Source organism: Sinohyriopsis cumingii, chromosome 3 (assembly GCF_028554795.1).
Source record: "Sinohyriopsis cumingii isolate HCF-2022 chromosome 3, ASM2855479v2, whole genome shotgun sequence".
In the NCBI taxonomy this organism is placed as follows: Eukaryota; Metazoa; Mollusca; class Bivalvia; order Unionida; family Unionidae; genus Sinohyriopsis; species Sinohyriopsis cumingii.
The window spans coordinates 51,005,018-51,019,117 of record NC_142963.1 but is presented as its reverse complement, the minus strand read 5'-3'; the positions used below and the strand labels follow the sequence as shown (position 1 = coordinate 51,019,117).

Sequence of the window (14,100 nt, the reverse complement as noted above, 5' to 3'; positions counted from 1 at the left end):
CAGGACAAGGGATCTTCTCAGTCACATTTGAACCATTATAGATTCCTAGGAAGGAATCGTTCAGAGGTGGTAAGAAACCAAATTTTGAGCTCACAGGATCTCCCTTTTCCTTCATAACAGGGGTAGGGGGTGATGCAGGTTCTTTGGAGAGACTTCGAGCTTTGTTGATCAACAAACCCCTCCCTCTCCTCTCCCCTCTTAACATCAGATCAGGAGAAGTATGCAGTTCTACAACTTAGATATGATTGCTCTTAATAAAAAATTTCAGGCAGTGGAGTTTGTGCAAAGACCACAACCCCCAAGGTTTTATTCAGGGCTGTTTCCTTTTCAGAAAGCAAAGAGCTAGTTGAGTTACCTCAACCAATTCATTGCACCTCCAAAATTCAGGATGTAGGTGGCAAGTTCAGTCCTCCTCTCCATTCAGTGGGATAAGTATACCATCAGTCTCAATCTGTCCAATGCATATTTTCACATCCTTATCCATATGTCACACAGTTTATCAGTTCAAAGTCTCCCTTTGGCTTCAACATCAGCCCTTGGGCTTTTACTGAGATTATGGATTACATCTTCATACTGTTCTGATAGATGTCATCTACAACAGTGGCAGTGTACCTGGATGACATCCTCCAGAAACATACGGTAAGTTCTATCCTACCCCAGGGCAGGAATGATTTCTTCTCTCATTGATCATCCAGGTTTTCCAGTGAATTGGGAAAAGTCAGACCTCTGTACATCCCAGAATTTTGTCCATGTGGATATGGAATTTTTAACCAACTGGAATCTGGTGCAACTTCTTTGTGGTCATGTAATTAGAATAATTAAACTCATTGAATCCATTTCCAAGAGAACTTGGATTTCAGCAAGAGAGTTTTTGCAATTCCTTTGCTTCTTCTTTGCAGCAGCAGACTTGATCCTGCTCAGTTTTCCTTTTTACATGGACATTGTGAGCACAATAGCACTCCTTTTCAGTCCTTTTGATCAAACAGTCACAATTCCTGCATCAGTGGTGCAACCCAAGTTGGCTGACTATGGGAATCCCACTGAAGAAGCCCCAAATGGAAATTACAGTGTGTACCGACACCAGTGCACACGGCTGCGGTGCCCACCTGTTGCTGGACTTTGCTACTGTCAGAGGCACATGGGAGCCTGGGAAACAGCCTCTAAACATCAACATCCTAGAAATGAAGGCTGTCATCAATGCTTTTCGCTCCTGAAAAGATCGACTCTCATGCAAAAATGCTTCTCATCATGTCGGACAACTCTGGTGGTGACCTATCTCAAACAAGGAGTCACCAAATCACCTTGACAGTATATTTGGATTTGGCAGTTTATATATTGGTGCAACATTCTCCATATCAGCGTAAAAATCAGACACATTCCCAGCAGACTCATTGTCTTGGTTGACATTCTATCCAGGAGAGGTCAAGTCCTTCACACAAAATGGTCTCTCCAGCAATTGGTCTTCACTCACATTTGCACACTTTGGAGGTATATGAATGCTGATCTCTCCTCATTCTGTTTCCATATGGAACCCATTCAGGGTTTTAACATGGCTTGATTTGAATCCATTCAAACCTCTAGCCCACACTTTGCTAAAGTGACTATGGTACAAATTATGTTTCCTGATAGCTTTAGCTTCCACATGCAGAGTAAGCAAGCTGCATGCCTTTATATCAACCTGAACTCTTCATTTCAGATCAGAAGGTTCAGTGGTTCCTTTTACACAACCAGTCTTTGTAGCCCAAAATAGGTGACCATCCATCAGTAACCAAAGAGCCTTCACTAGCTCACTTTCTTCCATAGACAGGTCAAAAACAGCAGGCATGCAAGCTCCCATTCGTACTTTCAAGCACTACTTAAAATGTACAGCTACAAATCATGGCATGCACAAATGCCTCTTCTTCCTGTGTGAGCGGAGACACAGGATATCACCCTTTAAGCCCATGCTTCATGACTGAAGTGGGTTTTATGCTTGGCATACTCTGATATCTCACCAGATCAGTGTCATCTCATGAAGATTACTGCTCAGAAGCTTCAAGCTATCTCAGTGAGCCCCACATTCAAACGCAATGTTTCGATCTGAGATATATTAGAATCTGTTGACTGGCATGTAGAGTCAACCTCCCTGAGCCTTCTTCCCAGAGATTTAGCATTGCAGAGGCAAACCTTGAATCTGGTAGGTCCAGTGGCAGCAGCACAGATGGCCACCAGACCCAACTAGATCAATCAGCACAGCCTGTTAGCTTCACTGGATTTGCTGGTGAAATTCTATAGGTAAGGAGATTTCAGTATTCATCTTCTTAACCATATGTTAGGGTCACAAGTCAATTGAGCCCTGGCTGAGTTGCTTATGTAATTGGGAGAACCAGTTATCATTCAGATGGGGAATCCAGTTATTCTTCCCCATAAGGATACCCAAGGTAGAGGTTGAATGCTTAGCATCCCCTCCTCCTATTACTTATTCCCCTTACATAATGTGATTGGGGAATGTATACAAATGAGAAAGCAAATTTTTAAGGATATTATTTTTCACATTGAATATTTACCCAATCACATTACTTAAAAACCCTCCCAACCACCCTGCCATGTGAGCATCCTTGTTAGTATCTTGCTCAGGTAAAAACTAGTGACACCTGTTGGTGCCAAAGGGAGGTAATGGGCAAGAGTTATTGTCCTTTGTCTATTGAAATATACAGAATAAGACAATTTTTCAGCATTTAGTAAGGCTGGATTTATGAGGTATCAGAATAATATTCCAAAAACCAAACAAATCAGCTCTATCATAAACTTAGAGAGCAATATGTCTTGCATTGTGGTGTCACTCAACAACTGCTCAGTTACACAATTTTAATTGTATTCCTGAAGGATAAAGAAAAACTTAAGTAATCCACATAAAAAGATATTGCTTCATCATCGTCTGATGCACTCTTCCAGAGTTAATCCCCTTTTATGGTGTTACATGCAGATTTCTTTAGATTGCTATGTCTGTTCATGAAATAATGTTAATCTTTTCTATTTATCTGTCTGTTCATCCATACCACTGGTTTTACACATATGTCACTCTCAGGGATTTTGGTGGGACATTCATGTTTTGTGAGCATATTTTTAGTCCAGACCGTCATAGGCTACCACAACAGGGAATTGGTAAGAAATGAATTTGATCATGCTACCTAAGCAGTGTATTGAAGATAGTAAAATAATTGCTACTGCTGTAGTGTAAACTTTGTAGAGAACAGTTTCTGTTTTATATGACATCCATAAGGTTGAGTATGTATTGCTGTCCATTCATCCATCAGTTCTTTATTTTATTTACACACAAATAACCCGAGTTGTACACCATCAGCAGTTACCAGACTTTGTGGATGGCTTGCACTTGGGGTAAGAAAAGAGCCTATTGATTTCAGAGCCAAAGGTCAAGGTCATAGTGACTGCAAGAAATGGTTTGGGGGTAAAAACGAAGCCTACTGATCTTGGGGCAAAAAAAATCAAAGGTTAGGGTCAGTGTAATCAGCTTTAGTGTAGTAGGAGTTCAGCATTTGATTTTACCTTGTTGTCAAAAATCTGGCTTCATTGGAAGAATTGGAGTTGATCTTTTTAAAGTTGGATTAGAAGAAATAAACTCTGATGTATGTAAAAATGTTTATAACTTTTAAATGCAGTTCTCATCTAAAGTGGTATTTAAACACCTAATGCTGAAATTATAAGTTTTGTGTTTTATCATTTTAGTTAAGAAGAATAATCTGATCAAGTTTACACTTCATTGTTTTGTCTGTAAGGCCCTGAGATGAAGACTTGCAGTGATCAGGAGCTGTGTATGGCCCTAAAGTGGATTGTATCACTATTCACCATTCCTGTATCATAGTATGCACAATACAACCTAATATTTATGGACTGGTCTTGATTTTTATTTCTTATTTTATCACTTTTCTTTAAACTTTTCATTGTATGACATCTAGTTTTGATAATGAATGCATTTTGTATTTATTCAGGTGTTAAAAGTCAAGTAATACTTTGGTGTTAATGAAGTGTGATGACATAAGAAATCTTGTATGTTTTCATGAAAATAAAACTAAGAATATGTATCACGGTGCAAACTGTATCAGGACCTGTGTATCATGATACATATAATATTACAATATCATTGGCAATATATACCTATAATAAGCAGTGTTTAACTGGTCCTTTTTCCAATCACTGGCATGTTCAGACTGCAAAACCAGCAATGTCCAGTGCATTCTCAAATACTTGGACATGATAGCCATCAAAATAGCATGACATGAATATTGCTCTCAGAAAATTCATTGTGAAGTTTTAGATTAGAAAGTTATATTTTTCCTGGTCAGTTAATAATATGGTCACTGTATAGTTCAAATATAACTAATTTCAGAACCAAAACACCTTAAAAATACTTAAAGTTCTAAAGCACGAGGGGCATCATGTATTCATCAGCTATGTTTCTATTCACCCATCTGTCAGTCACTTAAAAGTATTTCATCATGATAAAACAAAGGAGAGACAATCTACAAAATTAAAATGATTCTTGATTTCAAATGTTAGATAAAACTGATTATAGGATATAAGTATTCATTTTTTGTGACTTTTAACTGTTAACTTTTATGACATACTGTGGCCCTGGATGGCCAAGTGGTGTAAGTGCTCACCTTTACCAATCACTGCCATTTCACCTCAATGTGGGTTCGAATGTGGCTCAACCAATGAGGATATGTGAGAAAGCTTGCCAGTAGCTTCGTATGGGTCAGTGGTTCTTACAGGGGTTTTCCAGTTAGACTGACCACAATGTATAGAGTTTGCTGTCATAAGTAGCTGCTATCAGTTCTTCTTTTTAGTTTTATTATTAGCAGGCTGTATCTTTACTGTTTTCACTGGCCACAGCTCCTAGTTTCATTGAAACTCAGATACTTTCTTAAGTTTGAGCTTATATTACATAACTGGTAAGATTTAAGTCAGACTTATTATTATTTAATCATTTTCATTGTGTTGGTTACACCTGTCTACTAGCTGAGGCATAGGTGTTGGTTTCCAGATGGTATTGTTATTGTTGGCATAGGTGTCAAATTGAAGGTTTTGCATTTAGCTCTGTTTCTCTGACACTGTTGCTTGTACAATCAGTAAAGTTATTTGTGTACTGCTTATGCCAGGGAAAAGGAGGTCACAAGAACCTACCTTTTATACTCCATTGACTTTGCTTGGTATGATGAATATGCCTTGACATAGTATGCAAGACACGGCATTCAGCAGAATTCTTGTTATGAATTTTAATGTTTCCATTCCTGACATAACATTTAAGCCATTTTCTGAATAGCAGAATTTTGATAAAATATAACTTGACTGTATTATGTCAAGGTCTATTTAGATCGAAAATTCTGTTGGAGTTACTTTCCGTTCTCAACTTTTCTCTGGCTCATATGCAACAGCAAGATATAATTACCATATTTTAACATCATACATAAGTAACCAGACTCCCATTTGAAGGCTTCAGTTGAAACGTAGATAAAATAGTATCAGTCAACATTGGTGGAAGCTCAACATAGTAATCACTTTGGCATCCATGTGTGTTCATCATCCATCCATCCATCCATATCATTGATTAGCTGCAATGCTAATGTGTTTTCTGTGCTTAATTTCTGTAGTACAGTTGGCCACAGAGTCATCTTTTTGTGGATAAATCTTGACAACATCATTTTCCCAAAAGCTTTGGAGTGGATTCAGCATACAGGTTAAGGCCAGCTTCATTTTTCACTTTGAGTTATTATCATTTGACTGGTCTGATTTAATTCAGATTGATATTTATCCAGTTAGATTCCTTGATTTTCATTAAAGCTAAGGTCAAACGTAAGACTGATCTTACAATGTGGGTCTCATTTTTGGACCTCTTGCTTAAATTTTGGTGGAACTCTAGCCCTTTTCTGAATTTAAATTTGGACTTTTGTCAAACATGGGCTGTAAAAGTGACCTATTGTACAAAACTTAAGTCTGGTTCCATTTTATTCTGGATGCATTATACTTATTTCTTAGGAGTCAGCAGATCCCCAGGAGGCAGTGGGTCAGGTTCAGAGCCTAGGGAAAGATGGTACAATGCAGATCTGGTGGCCAAATGGAAGGATTTCCACCTGCTACCCACAGGACCTGTATATCATCAGTGACGAGGTAAATTTTGAGTGGGATTCTGTCAATCACAGTTCACTTATTGAATAGCAGAAAATAAATGCTAAAAGCTCTCTTTATACATATTCTCAGAATATTGAGAGTTAATGCTTGAAAAGAAGTGCAACCATTGGATTAAGTACAAAGCATTTCTTTCCATTCTGGGATTATTTGTACTCCAGATAAAATTAAAATTATAAATATATTTAGAACCATTGTGTATGAAGTATGCTTTTGTAGCTGAATCTTTGACACAGTGCATATTTTGCATAAATAGGTCATTTGCACTTTTTCATAGAGTTCAAATGGTAGAACGCCTTTCTCAAGTGATGGAGGTCCTGGGTCTGAAATCCATTTTGGGTGAATATTTTTGACATTTAGTAGTAACAGTGGGATCATGCCATATAGACCTGTCATACTTGCCAAAAGTTTGACTATAAGTCTTAGTACATAGGACATGTTTTCAAAAGCAGGGGAATTTCTTGCAGTGTGTCAGGTACATTGGCACTTTTAGCTCAAATGGTGGAGCATCTGTACAGATATAGGGAGATAATGGGTTCAAGCCCTGATCAGGTCACATATTTTTGGCAATGAAATAAACAGCAAAAATGTCAGCAGTATCATACTGAAGCTATTATAAAAGGTTCCCATAGTTATGTTCTGTGCATGCTTTTCGATTTGCTTGACCATGCTGCATATTTTTGAGTGTAACATGTGTCAGAAGAGTTGTTCTTATCAGATATACTCTTAGAGCAGGTCAGACGGGTTTTGTCAGTCCTTTTCTAGCTATTCTGGTATTTCCTTTATATTACAGTTTAGTGACCTAGACAGCAGTGAGGATAGTATGGATGAGGAAGACGAGGAAGAAGAAGATGAGGAGGAGGAGGGGAGTGAATGTAGCTGGGAGACAGAAGATGAAGAGGAGGTGGAGGATGAGGAGGGAGAAAGTAATAAAGAAGCCATGTAAGTGGTTTGGTTTGTTTCGGTTTGGCATTTTATGGCACATCAGTACCAGCAGCCAAGGCAATTAAAGTAAAGTACCTGCCCAAGGACACACCTTGTTAGATCATCCAGGCAGATTCTGACGGTGGGATTTGAATTTTCACCATTTTGGTAGCAAGTCTAACACTCTAACCAATAAGACACCTCCTTAACTACGAGAATCAGAATTATATAATTGTGACAACAAATATGATTGGAATGACTTTGAACAGGAATGGTGTAGTAAGGTCAGCTATAATGTACCTCCTGTATGTCCTCTTGACTCTTAAGTTGGAGCCCAGTGTCTTCACATTCTCTGTCCATGTTGTCCATCAGTTCATCCTTAATCTGGTTTACAGGATAGGTCTTGATATTGATACATGTACAGCAGCAGGTTTGGTTTATAAATTCTCTATGGAAAACAAATGAAATTTTGCATTTGTTGGTGTGTGCTTGTAATCATAATACAAAAAAGCATATTTTCATCCTTTTACTACATGTATCAAATAGGATTAATGCTTTCTTTCACTGAGTTAATGCTGAAGCAGCTTATTTGTCTGCATTCAGTTAGTAGGTTCCAGAATGTAGGTCAATACCTGAATCAGCTTGGCATGTGTGATGATATTCTTTAGTGCTTGAGAGATAATTTAGAATGAAATGATGGAAAATGTTATATATATTTGCCTGTGGTGAGTTATGGATAGAATATAAGCACTGATCTTTGCTTTTGAGCAAAACCATGTTCCTCCAAAGCTTTCAGTACATGTATGGTACAGTTAGATTTTTGTGTAAAAAAATAATCACATCATGGTTAACAATAAAGCAGTATGATTAGAATAGATCTTTGATTCACTTTTTATGAAAAAAAAGGATACACATTTCTTTTTATTGTTCATTTAGAGCCGACATCACTTGATTGGATGGTCGTGGGTTTGATCCTGGTCCGAGTCACTTGATTGGATGTAGAATTATGAAAACTATTAACCATTGCTATCAAGTAGAATTTATGCAAAAAATTAAATTAAATGCATGTTTATGCACATAAACTTCCTCACTCCTGAAAAAGGAAGCGAATTAACAAGTCAGCACCTCAAGGGAGATAACTCTAAGAAAGAAAACACAATCTTAGCTTTTGACTATAAACAAACCAAAAGAATGATTTCCAGATAATTACTGAAAATATTATATTTGCTGTTGAATAGTGACTGAAACAGATGAGGTTTCTTGAGTATTACATTAACAAAAAATTATTAATTTATTTTGTTGCTATAAATAAAATGATACAACTATCTCTCCATACAGTATGATAATGCTATCCTGTAATTACAACATTGTTTAGATAAACAAATTGGACATTAATTTCAGAAGACCGTTATCGTGTTCCAGTATGAATCTGTGTTAAAATGTTGTAAATAAGAAAATTATCTAAGAATTTAGAAATTTAGGGAACTAAAGAGATCACAAAATAAAGTACACTTTGAAGGTTTTCTGTTTTAATTTGATTATAGCTTGATCAAATTTTGTAAAACTGCCATAATGCTGTCACTTTGTACTTCAGCTGCCCCAGATTAGACACCCAGTTCTGCCATGTATTAGGTTGTGCCCATCACAAGTTCAGCGTCAGGTAAATATAAGTGCTATCAAGAGTGTTGTGAGAATATTTTGTACAATTAGTTTATAATGTATGTCAGAATTCCTCTACCTTATCTTAAATAAAAGTTCTGGTTTGGATATCAGTTGAAGAAATTACACAAAAGTTAAAAATGGTCCACATTTAGCACAATTGAAACAGTAAACAAAATTGCAGGAAATTCATGTTATTTAGAAGAAGAAAAACCTTTGCTGTCAAAATTGTGTTTGAATAATTTTCTAAATGTTTGAACTGCTGGGAAGATGCACAGCGAAGTTGATAGAAGTTTAGACTTTAAAAAGCTCTCTGATGGCTGATATATTTCTACATTTCTTAAAATTGTTATACTCTTCGTTTAATTCATATGGAAGGATTTGAAATGTGTACATCTTGGTAGCAGTATGGCACATGTAAATTTATCAGTCAAAGTGTGTCTTATTTTGATGTCCATGATGAGTGATGAAATTCTGTAATAAGGAATAAGATCCAGAACACAACAATAGTCTTAAATGTTACTAACTTTGGAATTAACTTCCAATAATATAGTGGTTCTGAGAGCCTGCTTTATTATGTTTTTCATGCAGTTTCATTTAACAACTGCCCAGAGTACATAATGCTCTCTTTTGCAAATATGTATGAAAAATTTTAATTAATAAAAGGTCAAACAAACAGTACCAGAAGTATGAGAATTAGTAAGACTGGTGCAGGTTTGAAAAATATATGACTTATAGTCCTTCTAGTTTCTGCATCACATGATGATGTTGGCTCGAACAATAATTTTTCACAGTATGAGAAAGCTAAAAAAATATTCATGCACCGAAAGAATGGATCTTACGTGTGCAGGAGAAGGGTTATGTTGGTGAGATGATGACATGATGCTGCAGTTGATTAAGGAGTTTTATCTCAAGGACATGGTTTTATATTTTAAAATAAAATCTTAATTGGAGCACATTTTCTGACATGTAATTTTCGAATGATTTAAAGGGTGTCTTACAACTTATGACTCAAAAAATGCTGTGTCCCAGAACATGCAGTGCACAAAAAATTACTTTCAAAATTAATTTATGGTGTTCCAACATATACAGTAAATATATTACATTGCTCCAAGGTAAATACCTTTGAATTTGACTTTGGGTGGTCTCCTGATGTACAAGCAAAACATTTTTTAAACTGTAAAATTACTTAATTTCTTCATCAGCTATTGAATGCTTGTGATACATTAGGAGTAAATTCACTACCTCATAAACCCACCCTCCCAAGCTATAAAAGATGTTATAACTATTGTCGGTATGGTCAGCAACAGTGAAGCTAAATAGCTGTCTTCTTGCCTAAAAGGGAAGTCAGATGGGTAGTCTCCACATGTAATAGGAATTGGTTCCAAACACCTTATGGTCATCAGTTATTACTCTTCTCTTGCCTGTGTACATGTTTCTTATGAGGGCCTTGTAAATCCCACTTCTTGATATGCATTTCCAGTGTTGGAGCAAAGTATTGGAGTTTTCTTGATGCAGGGAAGTGTAATGCACATGTTGTTTGCCTTGCTCTTGCTCTGCTTTCATTCCAGATGAATAATATATCACCATGCTTGTTGACTTTGTCAGTCATTCTTCTGATGCCATCTTGATTGTTTACACAGGGTCTTGAGTACCTGCAATAATTTCAGTAGTGACCTTTTGTCTTGTTAAAATGACCATTAATTTGCCTTCATTCATTATTGACTTCATAAACAGTTTTGAATATAGTGTTATTCATTAATCTGTCCAAAATGTGTGTTAATGTTCCCTACACAGATAGGGTACATGATGATTGCCTGATTTTCACAAGAATGTACCGTTGTTTTGCTCGGCAAAGATTAGTGCTCTGAGTGCAAGTGGTTTAAGCTGGCAGAGGATAATCACCCCTCTGGTATCGGCTGTAAAGGGTGACCATGTGTGCAAGATCTGTACTTGATGGATGGATGAGAAATGGTTGTCGGTTTCCACTTACAGGCATTTTGAATATGATGGCTTATCTCCTCATTATCTGAGGTAGTAACCCACTTTACAATGAGCATTTTATAGGATTCCATTTCCCTCTCTGACCTGTTACCCTAATACAATGTGATTGCAATTAATGAATTAAAAGAAGAAACCAATTTGTTTGATGTTCAAACATGTTTCTTCAGTAATAATTGCTGAATCATAATACAGGCATACCCTCCCAAGCCATCCCTGCAGTTACATTCGCTACATAACATGCACCTCTGCTCCAGTGATAACTGATAAATATAGGGTATATGATGCCCATCCCTGTATCCAAGGGGAGATGGGAGACAATTCCTGTCTAACTTGTTAGTGGCAAGTAGACATCAGTGTTACTAACCATGATTAAGACTATTCTAAAATCTTTTTTAACTTGGGAGTGCAGGATTTGAATGGTAGTGTTTTTGGCAAGCAGACACCAGTGTTACTAACCATGATCACAACTATTCTAAAGTCTTTTTTTAGCTTGGGAATACTGGATTTGCATGGTAGTGGACATGATCATTATGTATCATGACTGGTTGATTATTATCAAAGAAACCTCGTACCTTAAAAGTATATTTTTTAAAAAGAATCTGCCATTTTACTGTAACAATAATAATAATAATAATTTATCTAAACCTTCCCAGATAAACTTAATGTAGCTTCTTATTAGTCATCATCAGTAGTTGTTTTTTTATTGTACATTACCAATGCTAAAACTAACATTACTGGTGGTGGTGATGATGATGATGATGATCTGCACATGTACATTTATGCAGCAGGTGTATGATGTATATCACAAGTGATTCTTTGTTGGCTTGTGATGATGATGTTGCACACATCATCATCATCATCATCATCACCATCATCTTCTTCTTCTTCTTCACCTTATGCATGACCTATTGTATGGGATCACTGAATCTTAATTACATGATAGTTGTACAGTGCCCTGGTCACTTGCATATTACCAAGTGGACCTAAAACTCGTGCACTTGATTCTTAAGGTTCCAACTTATCAGAACTATTCATCATATCAGACTTTATAAACTCGTGCCAAATGTCCGTAACATTGACTAGGCTCTGGTTCCAGGACAACACCTACTCCTCAGATTACTTCTTCTCAAGTCATACAATCCAAGCTGCCTGCAGCCACCCATTTCTAACTATAAGATTCCATATACTGACCTCAGTGTTATATTAATCATTATGTTCGTCATACTTAGAAAAAAGTGGAATGAAAACTCCAGAAGCATGCCTTGGAATATTAAATTCATCATTAAGGAATAACAGCCCTTGTATAGAACAAGTCACAATGATGAGGTGATATTGTACTGAACAAGTATTGAATGTACATACTTCCTGAAGAGTGAACTTCGACCAGAATATGTACCCAACTGGTGACCATCTGAAACACGTTCTTGTTGAGTGTATCAATTACTACACTGTGAGAAAGAAGTTTTTTATTTGAATTTGATAATCTTAATAATGATATACCACCCAAGAAAATTGGAGACTTTTTTAGGGAATGAGGCTTTTATATAAATAGAAATGTGACCATATATTCTAACGATTATATTTTTGGCCTTTAAATTTTATTGTATGTACATTTTACAGAATTTTACTTTAATTTATTTTCAAGGGTTTATGTTCCCAAACTTCTACATTTCTTCATTTTTGCAATAATTAAACTTGACTATTACTTTTCGTTGGCCCCTTTCAGTCTTTATTGTGCTGAAGTGCCATTAAACATTGGTAAATATTTACATGCATGTATGTACATACACAAACAAACTTGATCCCGTTGGCTCTAGACTCTTAACCAAATCCCTTCTTTATGAATAGATTATGTTAAGCCAGTGTATTTTGGTCATAAGGGTATATATCAGATCACTCGAACTTGGGTTAGGGGCTCCACATCACCTTGTCATAGCCTACCAAAAAGCTGTCAGAAGGTGTCTACTCATTAATTATTCCCATATATGCAAGGACTCTGATAACTCCTTTTCCTTTTATAAGGGAGAATTTGAAATGCCAAAGGGAGAGAATTCACGTGGCAGTGAGTTGTTACTATAGAGTAACTAAAATCACTGATATGAAACCTGTATGGAAAAGTTGACATCATGGGTATTTCAAATGTTTTCACTATACATCTTTTACTTTGGTGATGTAACATTTCATCTTTGTAAGAAATCTTTCACTTGGCAGTGAATTATCTTGAAAATATTAGTTGCTCGATGAGAGATTTGCTATGCAGCAAGTATTGTAATGCAGTGTAGCAGTCTAACCAATCCATATTTGATCAGCTATTCAGCATTTTGGCTATCATAAATTAAGTGATGCTGTGCAGCAATGCAGCCTAAGCTATAGGATATTTGCTATTCGGTATTTTGCCCGTTGTTAAATAACTGATGCAATGCAACAAATTCCAGAATATATACTATTCAGCATCCTTCCTATTGTTAAATGGTATGCAGCCGATTTTTTATGCTATTCAGCATGTTGATTAGTGTACACTTAACAAATAATGGGAAGCATTTTCATCTGTTGAACCACTAATTATGAATTGTGTTTTCACAATGCAGTAAATCTTAAGATAATGAGGGAATTCTGGTAAATGTGAATTTGTATCACACTGTTCAAATGATGGTATTGGGATATTGGAAGATTTTAAAAATCAAACACAGTTAGAAAATCCAAATATAATTCTTAAATATCTAAGAGTAATATTAATTCTCAAAAAATCAAAGTGAACCAAAATTGAAAGTATACTTGGATTATTACTTGTTGTTAATGGCAGTAAATTTAAAATAAAACAACAATTTCCAAATACATGTATGTGTCTCTTTGCAATAACCAGTTATACTGTGGAGTACGTTTTGAGATGATCTCTGCTAAATGACTTACTGATATCCAAACAGTTTATTTTGTCTAAATGGTAATATATGCCTGAATTTGCACATTCCTGCATTTTGTCTATATGGTAATATATGACTGAATTTGCACATTCCTGTATTTTGTGTATATGGTAATATATGACTGAATTTGCAATATTCCTGCATTTTGTCTGTATGGTAATATATGACTGAATTTGTACATTCCTGCATTTTGTCTATATGGTAATATATTCCTAAATTTGCAATATTCCTGCATTTTGTCTGTATGGTAATATATGACTGAATTTGCACATTCCTGCATTTTGTCTATATGGTAATATATTCCTAAATTTGCAATATTCCTGCATTTTGTCTGTATGGTAATATATGACTGAATTTGTACATTCCTGCATTTTGTCTATATGGTAATATATGCCTGAATTTGCAA

At 36.0% G+C, this 14,100-nt stretch overlaps 1 protein-coding gene across 1 annotated transcript in view; it reads left to right on the top strand.

The window, feature by feature from the left end:
• LOC149802844 ((E3-independent) E2 ubiquitin-conjugating enzyme UBE2O-like) overlaps nt 1-14,100 on the top strand; it is a 100,828-nt gene that overhangs the window by 51,005 nt on the left and 35,723 nt on the right. The window contains exons 11-13 of the mRNA XM_089952299.1: nt 6,037-6,168; nt 6,980-7,128; nt 8,705-8,770. Coding sequence (XP_089808425.1) covers nt 6,037-6,168; nt 6,980-7,128; nt 8,705-8,770 — 347 coding nt within the window. The remainder of the gene's footprint in view (nt 1-6,036; nt 6,169-6,979; nt 7,129-8,704; nt 8,771-14,100) is intronic.